Below are 20,721 nucleotides of genomic sequence, written 5' to 3'. Positions count from 1 at the left end.
CACAAAACCTGGTGCAAATAGTTGAAGTGCACTAAAATTGTTAAATAAAAGCATGTACGTGGCTTGTATGGAGATATTGCTCATTTAAAAACTACTGTTGTGTTTCTTGGAAAACTTGCTTTCAGATTCAGCGAGAAGCATTACACTCAGTCTGTTCTGTGGTCATGGCAGACAGCGCTGTTATGTGCACCTGTGGAGTTGCAGTGCAAGCCAATTACTGTGTGTAACTAGTTAGACCTGCAGAAGCACAAGGGTCTTAAAGTCAGCAGTGTGTTGCAATGGGTCATGTGCTTGCCAGTCTCTGCTTCCCAAGCTTGTATAGTGTAAACTACTTTATGTGTAAAGCCTTACATGTAAAAGGTGATAATATCTTACACTCTTCTGGAATTTGGTGTTTTAGCATTTGAAAATCATTTTTTTTCCTCATTACCTTAGTTATTCCATCAGTGATAAACACAAATCCTCTCTCATTAAGATGGTTGATGCTGGGAGGAGGAAGACTGTTTTCCAATCTCTGTTATAATACCATGTACTTTCAAGCTGCTGAAGCGCACCGCATTCAGAATCTGCTTCCTGACCCCCCTGGGTGCAGCACCCTGCTCTGCAGCCTGGGGGAAGCAGCAGGTAGGCCCTGACTCCCCATGGGATGCTGACACAAGAAGAATTGGTAGCTCCTTGATGTCTAGGAGTTCCATGCCTACCGCCCTCAGGTGCAGAAACTTTTTTTAACCCGCAGCCCAATCTTCCTGATGCAGCTCCAATGCCATTCCCTGTAGCCCTCTTGCTGTCAGTTGGTGGAGCAGCAGTTGCTACTATGAATTGCTATTTTTTAATATATGTGGTGTGAAGTGAGTGGTAATCAATGGTGTGGAAGTTTTTCTTGTCACTATAAGTAGGCAGAATCATAAGTACTGTAGAAGAAAATGCCAGTTGTTACAGGGGATTGTTTTGGTGGTCTTTAACTTTTATGGAAAAAGTCAGTCCGAGGATTTGAGGATGAATTCTATGATGCTCACCAGATGCTTTTCTTGCAAAAATGCAGTTGAAATCCATTCTTATTTGTGACCTTGACACTGATGACTATTTAGTTCTGAACAGGTTCTTGCTCACATGTGGGAGCAGCATGAAAATTCATTAGCCTGAATCCTAAACTTTCTTGTAAAGGCTTGTATGTTTTACATGGAACAGCTGGTACACTGTGGTAGAGAAGAAGTGAATGGGTACTGGAAGAGGATTGCTAAGGCAAGATAGAGAAACTTTTCAAATAATGCCATAAGTGGAAGAGACTTCAACAAAAATGTTATTACCAGATTGATTATATTTTAATATAGTAATTGGCCTTACAGCATAATTCACGTGTGCCTGATGTTTGTTGTTTGAGTGGAGGCAACTGTGGGAAAACAATGATCATTACCTTCATCAGGAATAAAGTGGTGGCTATAATGTGTAAGTGTTTACAAAACTTATCTTTTTAATTGCTATTTTTCATTTCGTTTAATAGAACCACCTAGGATTGTCATTTCACCTAAGGATCAGACTTTTATAGAAGGCTCTGAAGTGTCTATCAAGTGTTCTGCAACAGGTTATCCAAAACCAACAGTAGTATGGACACACAATGAAATGTTTATTATTGGTTCAAACAGGTAGAGATTATAGTTTTGATTTCTCTTTTCCCTTCCCTTCCCTTCCCTTCCCTTCCCTTCCCTTCCCTTCCCTTCCCTTCCCTTCCCTTCCCTTCCCTTCCCTTCCCTTCCCTTCCCTTCCCTTCCCTTCCCTTCCCTTCCCTTCCCTTCCCTTCCCTTCCCTTCCCTTCCCTTCCCTTCCCTTCCCTTCCCTTCCCTTCCCTTCCCTTCCCTTCCCTTCCCTTCCCTTCCCTTCCCTTCCCTTCCCTTCCCTTCCCTTCCCTTCCCTTCCCTTCCCTTCCCTTTTTTTTAATTTCCCCCTCCTGTGTGAGTAAGAAGTTTTGAAGAATGCCAAAATGCTCTTTCTTTCACAGGATCACACGAGTTTTGGAAAAAAAATCCTTGACATTTGTCTTTATAACTCTATGATTTCAATTGTCTTATCTATAAAATAGTAATACTATGATTACTTTCTTCAGAAGTTCTCTATCAGATTAAACTGTGATCTTTACAACATGCATTAGTATTCTCTGGCAGAAATATTACTACTATTGCAACAACTAATAATAACTGTTTAGCTTGAGATAATGACAACAAAATCTATTTGTAGATCATCTGGTCACACTGTTGGAGTGTGTGTGAAATGGTATTTCTGTTTTCTTTAACTAACCATTTTGGTTGCTCCCCTGTATATTCACAGGTATAGATTGACCCCAGAAGGCACCTTGATCATAAGAAAGGCAGTTCCAAAAGATGCAGGAGTTTATGGTTGCTTGGCAAGTAACTCAGCTGGGACGGAGAAACAAACATCCATTCTTACATATATTGGTAAGCAAAAGTAGTAATGAAGTGAAATTAGAAAGCAAACTATTACAACTTCAGAGTGGCAAATTAAAATTTGTAGAACTGTGCAGAATGTATTTGTAGAAATTTTCTGAAACTCCAGAAAAACAAAACAAAACATGGTCAGGTATTAAAGTATAGTAGACTTGCAAAACTGAGTACATCCTTGGAGAAGGAATCATTTTCTTCTAATTTCCTCTTGTGTGCTTAGCCCTGAAGTCCTAGTCCAAATTGTGCCCTCTAAACACTTTTTATGCTGTGTAATAACATCAGAGTACCAAAATTCTTAATGACCAATCTTCAGTTCGAGAGGGAAAGTCTCTGATTTTTTTTTTACTTCGTAAATGTTCAGACTCTTCCAATTCTTTTTTATATGCCTGCATAATCTACGTGTTTTTCAGGTGTTCTGATATTGCAAACTCTACTTTGCTTCTATTATTTTTTCTTTCGTCTTACATGATTTTTAATCCTGTTTGACTTTTAACGCAAGTGTATAATGACAGAAAATTAATCTTCTGTCATTTGCATCTTAAAAATGTGTACCATTTTGGATGAGGAACTCAATTTTTCTATGTTGTTTCTTTTTAGAGGGCCCGACAGTGACCATAGAGCGAAATGAAATTCTGGTTGCTCTTGGAGACACAACTATTATGGAGTGTAAAACAACTGGAATCCCACATCCTCAAGTTAAATGGTTTAAAGGTGCCCTTCTTTGTGTTTGATTTATTTAGTTCATCAGCAAAGATTAGTGCAATGGTCTTTAAGTGACTTCATTTTTCTTGAAAGCTTTATGTAGTATTTGAACAGTGACTGACCTGTGAAATTCTCTAAATCTAGAAGGTGGAGCACTTATCGTCTAGGTCATTAAATCTCACCTCTGTTTAAATACAGTGAATGAACTTACACTAATTAACAAGAAAAAACTGCATTTCTTTCACTCAGCTATGTTTCATGGTTTGTCAGAAAATGTTTAGCTATATGCTACAAAAACTGCAAAATGTCTTTCTGTAAATGAGCACGTTCTGAACATTATTCACCACTATCCTGGCTTCTGCAGGCTTTGAGAGATAGCAGAGTTGTTTTCCAGGTTTTGCAGAGCTCCCAACTTACCATAGAGCTGGCAGACAAGTGGCCTCTAATGTGAGGATAAATACAGCTCAACATACTGTCTTTATGCTGATATCTATCCAAAGCTACTTAACTTTATATTTCCCTTGTAAAATAAATATAAATAAAATTTGATTTTATCTAATGCAGTAATTACTTTTATCACTGAGTTGAATGAAAATCAGAGTATGCTTACCTGCTGAATGAGTACAGTCATGTTGTGACACAGTTTTGTTAGAGTAATTTTGATAAATACTCTTTATATTTCAGTTTTTTTTTCCTCTCTAAACTTAGGTGACTTAGAGTTGAGAGCATCAGCATTTCTCGTTATTGATACTCATCGTGGTCTTTTGAAGATCCAGGAAACACAAGATCTGGATGCTGGTGATTATACCTGTATGGCTACCAATGATGCAGGGAGAGCTTCTGGAAAGATAACCCTAGATGTTGGCTGTAAGTAGCAAGTAGCTTGCAAGTAGATAGTTAGTGCTCTATTTCATTGTTTTCTTATGTGATCCATGGTGCCTTATTTATCTGAGCTTTACTCACAAATACATTTTTGCAAGCTTTTGAATAATTGTGTGTGCTGAGAACATGTTTTTGATAATATTCACTGAGCTAAATTTCCTTACGATATTTGGATTCCCAAAATTCCTTCATTCTTACTCCTTTTGCAAAGCACAGAAGTTACAAGGAGGAAGAGAGAGCCAGAGGAGGGAACAGTTCAAACCTCAACCTAACATAGCTGTCATGTAGAGAATGTATTTCATTTGTGTTACTATGTAAGTTTACTGTAACTCAGTTCTTTCTATCCTCTTTTCTCATTTCTTTGTAACTGCCTCTGGCCTTTAAAATGCACATTTCTATTAAAAATTTATACTTTTTGAAGGAATATTCAAAGTAGTTTGAAGGAGTGGAGAAACATAGAATCCTAACATCTGAAAGCTCACATTCTTTTGAAAAGAATGGCTATATCTTCCTTTTGTGTGAAGTTCAGCTCATTTCTGAACTCCTCGTTATTCATGAAGTGCATGCATAATGCTGTAATATGATGGAAAACAGAGCAATGATAGCAGGGTAGCAAAGTCCCAGGCTGCAGCAAGGGAATATAAACAGTTGTGGATGCAGAAATGAAAGAGAAAAAGCTGTTTACCCTTGGAAGGCAACAGGTAGACAGGGATCTCCAGCAAGATACCCTTGTTCCACTGCCAACCCTTAAACGAGGTCTGGGAAGGGGCGGACCCTGGCTCTGCTCCTTTTGGTCACTCAGGTACATTGAATGCACTTGAGCTCCTTTGGGTTGGCCCTGCCTTCCCACCAGGCATTCAATTACTGCTTCAGGCTGTGATTTAGCATTTCCGCTGCAGCATGCAAGGCTGTTTTTGTGTACTGTTGCTAGAATTGGGAATCTGTTGTTAGGAGAACAATAATGAGTAGTAGAACCTAAGTTTAGGTTGCCAGTACTGTAAGCAGAATGCTACTGTCATGATGAATCCCCATGTTCACTTCGTTTTTTTTCTGTATTTTTTACAGCTCCCCCAGTTTTTACGCAAGAACCCAGTGATGAATCTGTGGATATTGGCTCAAATATCACACTACCATGCTATGTTCAGGGTTACCCAGAACCAAAGGTTAAATGGAGGCGGCTGAATGGTGCTTCCCTTTTCTCAAGACCACTTGCTGTTAGTTCCATCAGTCAGCTCAGAACAGGAGCTCTTTCAATTAATAGTAGGTAGACTAGATTTTTAAAGAAAAAGTGCTAGAGGGGAATACAATACAGGCAATGCATCAAAATTACTATATTACTGTAGTTAACTTTGTAAAAAATAATACATTTTGTCAGAGATTGTATTTCTGATGGTGATTTAGTTGCTGTTGATGTGCATTGTTTTCCCTTGTGTTTGTGAATTCACTTGTGAATTCCTTGGCTTCTCTGGTCTTTGCTGAAATAATTACATTTCTGTTTAAGTAATAGAGAGCACAAACCACATTTAATAGTGAGGAGCCATTAATGTTATTTTATTCCTTTTCTCTCAAGAAGTGTTTTTAAACTTACTCTTTTAATCAAGTCCTAATTTGGGTAATAGCTAGGAATTCTGCAAGTGACTTTGCAATTTCAGTTCTCTGGAGCATTTTGGTCACCCAGACACTAAAAGATATCATTCTGTTTTCTCTAGTTAGCACTTTTATTCCTTTCTAGAACTCATCAGGATCAGTGAAGTAATTCTTGTATACAGTACATAGAGCAGAGTAACTCATGTGTTACATGTTTATATGCATACAGAGAAACAGTAATTTATGTAGTAAGCAGTATTCCACAGAAAATGCACTTTGCAATAGTATGTGCATGTGGATGTGTAAATACTAGGTTTCATTTATATGCAGTAGCTTATAGTGTATTAAAGTTCATACAATATATAAAGTGATGCAAAGTATCATATGCATCATACCTTTTCAATCAATTACTCATACAGTCATCATTTCCATCCTTGGTGACAGAGGGAAAGGAATGATCTAACAAAAGAATATTTAAAGGTGAAAGATGGAAGCATAGGCTGTTTGTGTATTACAAACTTTTCAGCTGCTGCAGTCTGATTTATTTTTTTTCCTGTAGATTTGTGGGTTAGTGATGAAGGGACTTATGTCTGTGAAGCTGAAAACCAGTTTGGAAGGATTCAGTCACAGCCAGCCACCATCACAGTAACTGGACTGGGTAAGTCTGGTTAATATCAGTGATACCAGTGAAAGGAAAGATTTGCAGCATTTCCATACCTGGGATATGCTGGAATAGGTAACAGCCAGTGTTTTTTTCCACAATGAATTGGATGTTAACGCGTTGCATACATACACAGGGATATATCTATATGTTTGTATCTCTAGCAATGCTTACACAAATGCAGTCATCCACACAAACTAAATTAGAAGATATTTGCATTAATATTGCAATTGAATTCACTGAAATTTTCACATTAGTACACTGTCTTTTGACTGGCTTATACTAGTTCCATCTACACTTTATAACATGGACCTTAAAAATGATTAATTCTGTGTTCTGTTTCTTATTGCTTAGCAAATTGATTAAGGAATAAGAAACCACCATCATGATGAATGCTAATATTTTTCTACCATGTGACTAAACAAACAAAAAAAAGAGTAGCAATGAACTTGCTTATGGCACTGCATTGCTACAGCTGGGAAATAATCTAAGTGATCCAAGAGGACTGTATGGGAAGTGTTGAATCATGGCCTGAACCACTGATTTATCACCTGAGGAGAGCATTGAGTCAGCCTCAGGGGCACAGGTGAAGGCAATGCACTGTGTGACTGGAAGGAGTGGAGCCTGGCTCCACCTCTCCCAAACCCCATTTTAAGGGCTGACCACCACCAGGGAAGGATCTCTTCTTGGAGATCCCTCCCATGTGGAGTTATCAGCTAACCTCAACCATCTGGAAAAGGTGAGCCTCTCTTTATTCACTGGCTGTCTATTTACCATCTGGATAAGCGTAGCAAAACATACCGTCTTTCTTGCTATTTTCTCTGAGTGCCGCTCTTTGGGGTTATTCACCCTACGAGGACGCTAAACATCCTGCTTTGGCAATAGTTGTGCTTGCAAGGAGTTGTTTATTATCTTGAGAAACCAACAATAAAATGAGAAGTAATACTATAGAATGTATTAATTTCTGGGAGGATAAGAATGCATCTGCCTACCATCAAAGAAAACAGTGGTTAACTTAAAACGTGGTAAAATCTGTAACGCTAATAATGTTTGGTAAAGAAGCTTTTACTTATTTAAAAGCCTTTTCAGTATTTTCCTCCAAGTAAGGAAATAGAATATAGCAAATTTGTATCTGTGGGAACATGAGCTTTCAGGGAAGTGCTGGACTGGATCCAGTTTCAGCTAGGCAGTGTCCTTTCATTGCTGCTGTTCCTTAATCTTAGAATCACTGTACGTGTATTGTTCCTACTTACTTTTCTCTCCTATGCTACTCAGTCCTCTGTGATTATTTTTTTTCCTGCCTGCATCATTGGCGTTTCAGATACCAGAGCCACATCTGGTATGTTTCGTCCTTAAGTAAGTATGTTGGCACTGTGGTGCTTTCTGTTGATTAGTAATTTTTTTTTTCCTTTATTTTTTCCTCTCTGTGAATCGTGTGATTTTCATTGTAGAAAATGCTTCCTGCTTTATATTCTCATAGTTCCTTGCATAAGCAGACTTCTGTCTGATATTGCTACAAATAGTATTACTTGACAGGACTTTTAATAGAAAATCATATCCAGTGCCTTATGTGGGTATCTATTTAAATATGTATAAAATATGTATTTAAATTTGTTTGTTTGTTTATTTATTATCAAGTTGCACCTCTGATTGGAATAAGCCCAGCCACAGTCAATGTAATTGAGGGGCAGCAGCTCATTTTGCCATGTGTTCTTCTTGCTGGAAATCCCATTCCAGACCGGAACTGGATTAAGAACAGTATGTTGGTAAGACCGTTTTCTTTCTTACAAGATAGTTGATACAGAAAATCAACAGCAGATGTTTTAAGCCATGCTAACACATTGATTTAATTTCTAGAGATTTATATTCAAATGTAGTAATAGATTTTATGCTTGCATATAAAGGTCTATTATGAAATTGAAGCGGCTCACTGTAAAAAAGGATCCAGTGGCACTGAAATCACTTTACAATTGTCCAACACCACTCAATGAAAGAGCTACTGCCTCTCCAGGAGAAGCCAGGTGGCTTTTTCTACAAGACAGAAGCTGGTTCTGAATTTCTGCAGGCGCTGTCATCCTATAAGTCCAGCCAATCCCCTTGAGAAATGATAGTTTATTAGTTTTTGAATCATAGAATCATCAGTGTTGGAAAGATCATCACAATCACTCAATCCAACCATCCACCTACCATCAATATCTCCCAATTAAACCATGTCCTTTAATACAAAATCAAAACATTTCTTTAACACCCCCCAGGGATGTTGACTCAGGCATCTCTCTAGGCAGCCTGTTCCAGCACCTGACCATTCTTGGAGAAGACATTTTTCCTAATAACTAACCTGAACCTCCACTGGTGCAACTTGAGGCCATTCCCTCTCATTCTATTGCTAGTTACACGGGAGAAGAATCTGACCCCCACTTTACCACAGTTTTCTTTCAAATAGTTATAGAGTGTGATAAGGTCTTCCCTCAGGGTCCCCCAGTTCCTTAGACCACTTCTCCTAAGACAGTGTTTTTCTAAGGCCAGTCTTTGTTGCTACACAATTTTAGCTGATTGGTAAAGACTGCTGTGATGCTAGCAGGTATACAATTAAATAAAAAAAGCAAAACCTAAACTATTTTTGTTTTCTGAAACATATGACTTTTATCTTTTTCAGTGGATAATTTTTAAATGTTTCTGTTCCCAATACATTAAACAAAAATACAAGTCTGTATGGTATCCCTAGAGGGTGAAGGTACACTTCAAAGCTGATCGTCTTTTATGATGGCTATACCAAGAGTTTCTAGAAGATTCTGACAATAACATCAATGAAAGTAATCTGTTTCTGGAAGAGAAACAGGTAGTTGCAATCAACAGAGCTGATCGGTGATGACATGAGGTTACTGGAATAACTACGACAAAGTGCAATAGAACAATTCAGCTAGGTTTGCTCTTGATTTAGTGCATGATTATAAGCCACTCTGGTGGTTTCACATGTGCTGTAGCAGAGCAGAATTGCCATTGTGGACTTTAATTTCACTCCAGCCCTATATATGAGGTGCTACCAAAAGTATTATTTAAAGTAAACTTTTTATGAAAGGTGGAAAGTAGGAAAAGCTTTAGTAAAATTCTCCAGGAATGTAGATTTTTTTTTTTAATATGAAAGATTAAAAAGGGTAAAGCTGAACTCCAAAGTAAATATTATCAAGTGTGTGTATTTTCTTAGTAAAGTATTATGGTACCTTTTTGACAGCTGGTTCCCAATCCCTACATCAACGTTCGAAGTGATGGAAGCCTGCATCTTGAAAGAGTTCGGCTTCAGGATGGGGGTGATTATACCTGCATGGCCAGTAACGTTGCTGGGACAAACAACAAAACCACTACTGTTAATGTGTATGGTAAGGAGCACTGTCTTGTTATTTTGTGCTACCTGCAAGAGGAGTGTGTCTGCCTTACTAAAAGGAGATCTTACTGGAGCATTCTTAGGACGGTTGTATTAATTTCTCAAATTTCCTCTTTATATTGATGTTATTTTGTAAAGCAATACTGTGAGAAATAGGTCCACTTCACAGGAAAGAACTGTAGAATTCAAAATGTTTTTGAAATAGAACAAAACACAATTTTGTAGTCATAAAAAATCCTCATTTTGAATAATCTCAGAGATTGGAATGTGAAGATTTGTTCTCTAGGTTTATTAACAAAACAGATGCAAGTGGGAATTTGCTGAAAAAGCCATGAAAAGCAGTGTTGGAGGGGTTTAGTAACTGATACAAAGAAGTTCAAGTTGTGGGAGAATTAAAATAAATTGTGAGCTTGGCAAAACTTTTTTTTTCTTTACTGTAACCATATCAGAAATTACACTAACAAGTGTTAGGCTTGTGGTAACCCATCTGTATTTCAGCCGTGGAAACTTGTGTAACTGTGTGGAGTCCCAATTACTTCATGGTTTACAGCCTGAAAGTTTCTTGTGTGTTCAATTAATCATGGGAGATTTAGTTTAAGCTGAACTGAAGATGCTGGAACGCTATTTTATGTTACTAATACCTGTTGTTTGTTAATGTAGAGAAACACTGATAAGGGTCTTCCATATGAATATTAGTTTCTGGAATTTTTCAGAACCTGAGAACATAAAGGAATATATTTTTATGCTGTCTTGAAGGATCTAGTTCTCGGTATTACAGACTTAAGTCTGGCCTTCTTTCTGTTGTTAATTGAGTTCCAGCTCAGTGAAAAACAGAACTGTGGTTTCTTGTAACCTCCTGTTATTGATTTTGTGTAGTTATCTGCTGGTTTTATTCATCTAACAGTCCAACCCCTGTAGACAGCATCACTACAGATAGCACAACTTTGTAGCCTTTATTACAAAAATAAAATGTGCTTGGAGAAGAATTGGTTCTTCACTTTCAAATCTTCACTGTTTAAAGAATGTTGTCCATTGCAAGAAGTTGAACACCAAAAATCCTGAGCCCTTTCTCATGAAAGATGCAGTATAAGATGGACTGTGTACACTATTGTTTCAGGAACTTAGACTAAAATGTCACCAGTGAGTAATGTGACAAATCCTTCCTGGAATCACTGCAATCTGCTGAATTGCCTACGTTTATTTTATCCTATGGTTGACATGCTTTGTTATGAACAGCTTTGCATTTTGTCAAAAGACTGGAGAAGGAGGTGGCAGGTCAGTGCTGATTTGGGAGTTAATAACAGGCTAAAAATTGCCAACCTTTGCCATCTGTATGAAGTGGTAGTTGAGTATGAGACTTTTACTGCATGAGTTGCACCTGGGTTTGAAATTTGTCTGTTTAACATGTGTTTAATATTTGCATTTATTTTCAGTTCTGCCCATTATTCAGCATGGGCAGCAGATATTCAGCACCATTGAAGGAATCCCAGTAACATTGCCATGTAAAGCAAGTGGAGTTCCTAAGCCTTCTATTACCTGGTCTAAGGTAACACCTCGTCTTTGAGCTGTTCATGGTTGAGACTGAATCAAAGATGTCTTTTAGTTGTCCTAAAACTACGCAAGAGATGCAACAAAACACCTCTGTTATGAGGGATCTGGAAATATCTGTTTGTCTCCTTTTGTTTCTGTGCTTTCTGGCTATGGTCTAGTCATAGATCAAGGTTCTCTTCTTTGAAAAGGCTTCTTTGGTTATCCTGTGTCTTTATACTTTTCAGTACTTCAGGAATTCTTCTTCCCTGTTATGAGTTGGTAATTTCAGATTAGACAACTTGCCACAGACTGAAAGTTAACTTTTGTTTAGGATTGCTTTAACATGGCTTCTTATTTTTATTTTCTTTTAATGGAGGAAAGTGTCTCTAATAATGGCATTATGGGGTTAGCTGTCTGTCGCTTTTCAGTCAAGTCCTTGACAGCAGATCCATCGAGGACCTCAACTTTTTTGAGAATGTCTGAAAACCAGGCTGAGATGGGTGATGAGTAGTTTGTTGGTTTTCTTAGCATAATTTCTGGTAATAAGTTATTCAGCGTATGCTGCAGCTTGCATAGTGTTGCTGTGAAGGCAGTGTTGCCTCAGAAGTTGTGCAGATGTAATTGATTGAGACCTTATGAACAACTTTGTTTAAAAGAAGCAGAACAGATGGCTATTGGTTTGGTAGGGAATGAAACACAGGAGGAGTGAGGTGCAGTAGAAGTTTTTCTCCTTTATTATTACATATAATTTTCAGTATGGAAAAGAAACACTTTATACAATGTACTTGTTATACAATACCTGTTTTTGCATCCGAAACCAATATCAAAGTTAAGTAAATTGAAATGATGTTTTTTTAAAGAATTAGGTTTTAGAAAATATTTTCGTATGAATATATAACAAAATAGCTGTTTTCTGCATGAGAATCCTTTGTTTCTCTTATTTTACTGCTCAGAAATTGACTCTTAAAAGAGTATGAAAAGTTATTGTAGTTAGTTAATTTCTATAGATAGAATTTTGAGACTAAGCTTCTTAGTTATTTAAAAATATTCTGCCTATCTCAGTCATAAACAGTAGAAGTCATATAAAGAGTAGAAGCAGTGCTGTAACGTAGATTAAAATATTATTCAGTTTAGTCAGGCTACCTGCAAGTTGCATTATCTTCAGATCTGAAAAATCTGACTGAATGTTACATTAAGTATATAGCAGTCTCCATAAAAATGGGCTGCAGCAATGGGTTAAGCTGCTGCAGATACTAACAAATTTTGTATTCCTTTAACCATTTAAATGTTTTTCTTTCTATAAAATTTAGCTTTTATTGTATTAAATATTTGTAATTTGCAGTATTCTTGAAAATCCACGTACTGTTAACTTTTTTCTTTCTTTCTACAGAAAGGAGAAATAATTTTTCCCAGCAATGGGAAATTTTCTTCAGGTTCTGATGGAAGTCTCTATGTAGTTTCACCAGAGGGTGAAGAGACTGGGGAATATGTATGTACTGCAACAAATGCTGCTGGTTATGCTACACGGAAAGTCCAGCTGACTGTATTTGGTATATATGAGCTAAAATATAGTATCATTTTCTATCTCCCCTCACTGGGTTCTAATTTGGACTACGAAACCCACTCAGGTAGATTGTGAAGAAGGCTATCAACATTGCAAACAGGATTTAAGCTAATCTCTGATTGGTGCTTTTGACTTTGTTCTGGATCACTGGATCCACATAGTAAGCAATTTTTCAAATGCCTGATGCTGAAAGGCCCATTCTTCAGTCTTCATGGTTCTCTAAAACTCCCGATACCTCTTACCTTGTGTTTCTGGACAAGGATCTTGTTTGTAGAAGTGAATACCCTAGAATCATAGGGGTTGGAAGGGACTTCAAGAGATCGTAGAGTCCAACCCCCTGCCAAAGCAGTTCCCTACACCAGGTCACACAGGTAGGTGTCCAGGTGGGTCTTGAATATCTCCAGAGAAGGAGACTCCACACCCCCCTGTGCAGTTGTGCCAGTGCTCCGTCACCCTCACCGTAAAGAAGTTCTTGTGCACATTCGTGCAGAACCTCCTGTGCTGCAGTTTCTGTCCGTTCCCCCTTGTCCTGTCTCCACACACTGCTGAAAAGAGTCTGGCCTCGCCACTTTGTCCCCCACACCTCAGATATTAATAAACCTGAATCAGGTCCCCTCTCAGTCTTCTTTTCTCAAGGATAAACAGACCCAGTTCACTTAGCCTTTCTTCATAGGGGAGATCCTCCTGGCCCTTCACCATCTTTGTGACCTTCCACTGGACTCTTTCCAAGAGATCTGTCTTTTTTTTTTTTATACTGGGGAGCCCAGAACTGGGCACAGTACTCCAGATGAGGCCTCACCAGGGCAGAGTAGAGGGAGAGGATCACCTCCCTTGACCTGCTGGCCACGCTCTGTTTAATGAACCCCAGAATGCCATTGACCCTCTCAGACACAAGAGCACAATGCTGGCTCATGGTCAACCTGTTGACCACCAGGACACCCAGATCCCTGTCTATAGACCTTCTCTCCATCAGGTCATCCCCTAGCCTGTACTGGTGCATGCAATTATTCCTCCCTAGGTGCAAGACTCTACATTTGCTTTTATTAAATTTTATCCGGTTAATATGAAATACTGTGTTCTATTTTGGTCCCCTCACTTCAAGAAAGACATCAAGGCCCTGGAGCATGCCTGGAGAAGGGCAGTGAAGCTGGTGAGGGGTCTGAAGCAGAGGCCTTATGGGGAGCAGCTGAGGGAGCTGAGGTTGTTCAGTCTGGAGAAGAGGAGGCTCAGGGGAGACTTTATTACTGTTTGTAACTACCTGAAGGGAAGCTGTAGTGAGCTGGAGGGCACCCTCTTCTCTTGTGTAACTGGTGATAGGATGAGAGGGAGTGGCTTCAAGTTGTACCAGGGGAGGTTCAGGCTGGGCATTAGGAAATACTCTCTGAAAGGGTGATCTGGTGCTGGAATGTGCTGCCGAGGGAGGTGGTGGAGTCACCAACCCTGGAGGTGTTCAAGGAATGGTTAGACATTGTGTTGATGGACATGGTTTAGAGAGAACTATTGATGATAAGTGGATAGTTGGACTGGATGATCTTGAAGGTCTTTTCCAACCTTGGTGATTCTATGTAAGAACACAAGTTCCTGATGATAAAGGTATCCATTAATCTTGTTCCCAGGGCTTCCTGACATTGCCCATTGTAGTAATGAATTTGGCTTGGGTGAAGGTGTGCTTAGCAAAGCTTCTATGGCTTCTGGTTATTGGTGCTATAGTGTAACATACAGTTCAGGTATTGGTTGCAAATACCTATATACCTATACTATACAGACCTCAGCATATGCATGAGGTATATATACCTATATACCTATACTATACAGACCTCAGCATATGCATGAACTGCGGTTCTGCTGGTATTTGTGGAGTTGCAAGTAGGCATCAACCAGTGCCTGAGCTAACCAGGTGTAGTACGTTGGCATTACAGTGATTTACAGCAGCAAATCTAATGCAGACATCTTTAAAAATAGGATTGTAATGTTATGTACCTGACACAAAAAAAACCCTCACAGATATTTGGCCTGAACTATAGTTATTACATTTGTACGGATACACATATTCACTTCAGCTTCTTAACATGTTCTGTGTTATAGTGAAACCTAGAGTAACCGGTCGTGGAGACCAGCAAGGACATGGACCTATAGAGATCTCAGTAATTACAGGAGATGATGTCACTCTTCCGTGTGAAGTAAAGAGCTTGCCACCTCCCATAATTACCTGGGCTAAAGAGACGCAGCTCATATCCCCATTCTCTCTAAGGTAACAACAAATTGCAATTGTCTCATAAAAACAAAAGAAAAATGAAGTTGTGCCTAAGATTTCAAGATTTTGGAAGGCTTTGTAATTTTTGATTAACTAATGATCAATTGAAAATATAAAGTTAGCCTTCAAGGGAACCATAGGTCTAAAAAAACTTTCCGGACTTGTACAGCTTCCACTGCAGTGCATGTTTGTACACAGTGGCAGAACATCAATGTTCTTAAATGTGCAAGCTCAGGAAGTCAGGACAGAAGAGGGTCCTGTTGTATGTATACAGTAGTGCTGCCCAGAGACCCATGTAAACTGTCTAATTTAAAATCTTTATAAATGTGTTTTACTTTTCTTAAGCACTTCATCTTTATGCTCAGGAAAGCACTGTCTGTTATTCATATGAAGTCTGTGAACCCAGAGGAATAGAGATAACAAACGTTTGTGAACACTTATGAGGGCACAATGTTTGCTATGCTTTGGATCCAAAACAATTCTGATGCTCTTGAAAATGTGACAGCATAGTTAAATGCTTTTAAAATATGGACTTGACACTTCGAGAGACTGTGGAGCTGGGCTGCAAAGTTCTTTCATACTGTATCGGTGTGGTACAGTGGAAAAGAGGAGAAAGGGAAGTTGTCTGTATGGTGCCCAGTTGCAGTGCAGGGCACTGTCACAGGGTGTGTTAGTATTTCCTAGTTTCCCAGCTACCTCAAAAAGGTCAATAGCTGCAGCAGTATTTGTAAACCAGGAAAGGATGTTGCTGCCAGGTGCATGCTGTACCAATTGCTGTACCCATTGTTTAGTGTGTCTCTGTGATCTAAGTGTTAAGCAATCCTATAGATGTGAAAGTGCACCTGTTTCTTCTGTGACCAAGTCTTGGTCTCAGATCCACCTCTTCCACTGAGTCTGCAACAACTTTAGCAGGTGGTAGGTGCTGCCTGAGTAATCCTTGTGGAGCAGGCTTGTGTACAGAGAGTTAATTTGAAATTAGTACTCTGCGTGGAATTTTCTGCTTTGTCTTGTGAACACATTTCATGCACTAATGAATCTGCATTCTTGGTCTATTACTTGTTCTCATTTTATCTCAAGAGACATAAATAAATTAGGCAGCTTGCTCACTGGAGCCATCCACATTCTCCAGAGTAGCAGTGATCCAAATCAGCCCATTCCTTACAGATGTAAGCAAAAGTTAGTTAGTCCAAACAAAACTGTTTGAGACCACCCAAAGTTGATGTTAGAAAAGTGACCAGTAAACAAAAGAAGAAATGAAAAAACTTCTCTCAGAAAGCATTTGTAATAAGTAGACAAAATAATGGGAGATGAATTATACCAGCAATCTAATCTTTTGGGGTTATTTTAAAAAGCGAGCATAGGAAAAATAGGTGCAAAAGAGGAGTAATCATGATATTAGATAAATATTGGTGGCCTGAAGGAAACGCTCTTCACTTTCTTCCATCCATCACTTCAGCCTATTGCATTCTCCAGATTCACCAGTGCCAGAGAAAGGAAGATGAGCGTTACCACCAGTTCCCATGAACTTGCCTTAATTCTGTTTGAATGCTGTTTGCTTCTAGTCAACTTCTAGCTGTTGTTTTTCCATTCCTTCTATTTTCTTTTTACTTTTTAAGTGCCACAGAAGAAAAGTTTGGCTTAGTTGGCCGAGACAGGATTCTTGTATGCCTGCATCTTGTGAGCTTCCAACAAGAGCTATAGTGAAAATCAGTGTTACGTCATTAATTATGTAGTCAGGAATAATGACAGATTCTATAAGCTCCAGAACTGGCAGTTTTGAATCGGAACTCCTCAGATCCCTATTCCCCTCCATCCTGAGCCATCATAAAATATTTTGGCCACGATGAAGTAGAGTCAAAAGCTGTTTAACACAGTTTTCTGACTCTGCTGACCTGGGATGAGCATGAGTCTGTGATGGGAGGCTCTATCATGATGAAATTCTCTGCCGGATTTTTTTTTTCACTTCTAGAAATGAGGCAGGTTTTAATATCTCCTGTAAGTACACAGAACCAAACTTTACAATTTGGGTCTCATATTTTAGATACTTGCTTCATATAATTCATGGTCTTGGTAAAGAGTTGGAAAAAATGAGTAAGTCACAGTTTAGTAATACAGCACAGCTCAGTGTGCCACATAGAACGCTGCTATTTTAGCTTGTAGTGATCAGTACTGTGTAATTAGAGGCCATTCACCCTTCTGTATATGTTTATACAGCATATCTGCTTCTTAATTTTGCAGACACGCTTTCCTACCCTCAGGGTCAATGAAGATCAGTGAGACGCGAGTTTCAGACAGCGGAATGTATTTCTGTGTAGCCACCAATATTGCTGGGAATGTGACTCAGTCAGTGAAACTAAGTGTAAATGGTAAGTTTTAACTTAAAGGAAAATCATCAGCAAGTTTTGACATTGTATTTGGCATTGTAAAGATACTAAATATTTGCTTGTATACATTAAATATAATTCTAATGTATAATTGTTTTCTCTTTTATACATTAAATGCTACTGACCCATGTTCTTTCTGCATGTATTATCTTCATATGCAAATTGTTTTTATTCGTTATGTGGAAAAGAAATATTGTATAGATATACAGATTACCTCTCTCTAAAAATGTATATATGTACACCTTGCTTTCATGTCACTTAGCTGTAATTCTTCCATGAGTCTGTATTTGACTCCTAAGTCAGTCAGAGAAGTTCTAAGAGTTGAAAACTCTTGTTCTAATATTCTTGGATGTTCTCTGCAAGAGACTCCTCAATATGAGGTTTGAAAACAATGGTTGAAAATAGCAAAGTTGTCTTGAGGCCTGTAGATGCCGAGTTCCCACCAATCTTAATGATTCCCTGTCATTACACTTCCTGATAAGAATCCAGCTTTTCTGTCACCTTTTTTAGGTATCACAGACTGCTACCATGTCTTCCTTAGGGCCTTCTTTTTTCCAGGCAGAACATCCCTTTCTGTCAGCCTGAGCTATTGTACTTTGCTGTTCAAACCAGCAGCCTGTCCTTTGTTTCTGCTTTCCTTACCCTCAGTGAAGGTATTTAATCTCTCTTGCTGAGAGATGTCCCCTTCCCTCTCCTTATTGGAAGTCATCAAATTCTCACTCCCTTGCCTCTGTCCTACTCTTAATGTGATGGGGCCCCAAACACAGTCTCTTAACAACTTATAACAACATATGCATAATGTATACGTTATAAGTCACCTATTGTTACCTCCACAGTCTGCTTTTTGTTTCTCCTCATCAGTGTCAGATAGAAGCATAGCTTGTGGCACACATCCCTGTTGCTGGTGCTAATGTCCAAAGGAGAGTTGGAGCAGGAGCTGTGGCCTGGCACTGCCCAGATGGTGCTGTCATTGTAAATGTGTGTAGTTCTGCTGTGGCTCATGCAGAATTTGGAAGTGCATCAAGTGCCACAAATGCACCAACGTGGAACTCCTGCTGCTGCTAGCTCTGGATACTTCAACTTCATGAATGCAGTTATAATGACTATAACAGATAACTGTCTAGTTTCTGTAGAGAGAGTTCTGAAATCAGTGCACATCTTTATTTGTCTGAGATTGTTCATTAACAGTGTCTGAAGAAATTGCACTTGTTGTTGCTTCATACATTCATTATTAGACTGTTGATTGTCAATGATCCTTGGAAAGAAGAACATTGTGGCAGAAGTGTTGTCAGATTTTTATTACTCTTTGGGATCAGCAAGATCTTTTCCAGTAATATTTTGTCTGAACTTGTATTTGGAAGCCTACAAAGATTAGGAATTAGGGAAAGGAATTTAAAATGTCAAAGGAGAAATGTAATTAACTTCTTAATAAAAGCTTTTGATTCTTTTTGTTATGAAAAGCCAGTATGCTTAGTTTTTCATATGTGCACAGTATAATAATAATCATATGGAAGTAGTGCAATAGAACTTGAAATGTAGCTTCTCTAGATAAGTTTAGTGGTAGGCTGTTATACATCTTATCTCTAAAGAGATTTCTTAATCACTTGAGAAAATTCTGTTTCATTGAGTGAGGAAGAATGTTTTCTAAAATGACAAAGAGATCAACTGCCTTCAAAAATGATCATCTTGTACATCACTTTATTCACGTTACTGTTGACTTAACTTGCCCTCTTACTTAGTTCCTCCTAAGATACAGCGTGGGCCTCAAATTATGAAAGTCCAGGTTGGCCACAGAGTTGACATACCCTGCAGTGCCCAGGGGAACCCTCCACCAGCAATCACCTGGTTCAGGGGCAGCAGTGCTGTGCCAATAGACAGTGGGCATTCCACTCACAGCCTGGGTGGGGCTCTGAGCATCAGCAACATCCAACTTTCCAACGCCGGGATCTACAGGTGCATCGCTAGTAACGTGGCAGGCAGTGACACCTCCGAGATAACAATTCAAGTTCAAGGTATTTCTGCTAAGACTGTAAGCTTGCCTCCCACTCTGTCTAAATATAATCTTATGATAATGCAGCCTGGTTTATATTTTGGTGGATTCCATTATGGGAAACCTTCTTTTCAAATATTGTGTGTTCATTCAGCTCTCACATTTTCGTAGACTGTTTCTAAACATCAGAGCCTGATGGCGCAACTTGAAGTGTAATTGGAATTTTGCATAAGCTTCATCAGTCAGTGTACTAGTAAAATGGTGATGAGGCGACAGTGATTAATGTGCCAATTTAAACATACAGTGTAACTCCTCACTTGATCAACTGACATTTGGCAATGCAGTGTGACTGACTTATCAGGAACTATTTCTTCTTCATAATCTTCTTCATAATAATCCAAAGGTAATGTTCTGATTACTTTGGATTAGAGGTGCTGAGAGCTGCTCATTATGAACAATAAAGAGCTGCCAGTAATTTTACTTAATTAAAAATAATGTCCTTTGTATGGCCTCAGTCCACACAAGTTTAAAATGAGAGGCAAGAACAAAGAATGGAAGGAGTACTAAGACACGGTATGAGATAAAAACAGTTTATCTCACATTTTTCAGAATTTACAATAACATTGTCTCTTCCTTTGGAACAAATGCAGCATATTTTTTTCCTATTTAAGACACAAATTTTATTTGTATTTCTTGCTTTCTAAATATTCCTTTTGAAGTCATGCCTGCTTGTGTAGTACGCTTCATCACTGTAGAGGGTTACTGGAAACTGACCATGTGCGAATGAGAGAGATTTAAGAATTATGAATTGCCAGACTTCATTCTTACATTTGGAAGCAAAAGTAAAAGAATTCTGAGCAGTCTAATTTTCTTTCAGAGTCTCCTACTATAGGTAATCTTGATCCTCCATATAATAATCCCTTCCAAGAAAGAGTAGTAAATCAACGCATTGCGTTTCCATGTCCAGTAAAAGGTATGTATCAGTATTACCTACTTCAGTGACAAAAGTGTACTTTTCTGTTGACCACTGATATTTGTCAGCTTTCCTGTGTACTCCTTTTTATCGTAAAAATGTAAAATATGCAGTGTTTTCCATGTGTACTTTATGTGGAAAATTCAAACTAATCACAATTTAAACAAATTGATGAAGTACTTTGAAAGGTCATTGCTAGCCAACAAGGTTATTAAAATGTTTAGGACTGAGATTTTTAATGATAGTTTTACTTGTAACAGTAAAGGCTTCCTGTAAATTTGAAGGTTTGTGATCTCCTTGTGTATTTTTCTTGTCAGCAAGCAATGGTAATTATTCAAATCCTTCTTATTCTGAGC

At 38.5% G+C, this 20,721-nt stretch overlaps 1 protein-coding gene across 1 annotated transcript in view; it reads left to right on the top strand.

Annotated features, from left to right (window-relative positions):
• Nucleotides 1-20,721, top strand: part of HMCN1 (hemicentin 1) — a 185,926-nt gene that overhangs the window by 72,971 nt on the left and 92,234 nt on the right. The window contains exons 12-25 of the mRNA XM_065745659.1: nt 1,502-1,643; nt 2,323-2,450; nt 3,054-3,167; nt 3,867-4,025; nt 5,106-5,300; nt 6,187-6,285; nt 7,927-8,054; nt 9,521-9,665; nt 11,104-11,216; nt 12,591-12,750; nt 14,850-15,015; nt 17,257-17,384; nt 19,142-19,414; nt 20,270-20,365. Of these exons, the coding sequence (XP_065601731.1) occupies nt 1,502-1,643; nt 2,323-2,450; nt 3,054-3,167; nt 3,867-4,025; nt 5,106-5,300; nt 6,187-6,285; nt 7,927-8,054; nt 9,521-9,665; nt 11,104-11,216; nt 12,591-12,750; nt 14,850-15,015; nt 17,257-17,384; nt 19,142-19,414; nt 20,270-20,365 (2,046 nt within the window). The remainder of the gene's footprint in view (nt 1-1,501; nt 1,644-2,322; nt 2,451-3,053; nt 3,168-3,866; nt 4,026-5,105; nt 5,301-6,186; nt 6,286-7,926; nt 8,055-9,520; nt 9,666-11,103; nt 11,217-12,590; nt 12,751-14,849; nt 15,016-17,256; nt 17,385-19,141; nt 19,415-20,269; nt 20,366-20,721) is intronic.

This window comes from Cyrtonyx montezumae, unplaced genomic scaffold, assembly GCF_038088225.1.
Source record: "Cyrtonyx montezumae isolate F1298 unplaced genomic scaffold, pur_monq_1.0 scaffold_1, whole genome shotgun sequence".
Taxonomy (NCBI): domain Eukaryota; kingdom Metazoa; phylum Chordata; class Aves; order Galliformes; family Odontophoridae; genus Cyrtonyx; species Cyrtonyx montezumae.
This window is presented reverse-complemented; position numbering and strand designations above follow the sequence as displayed.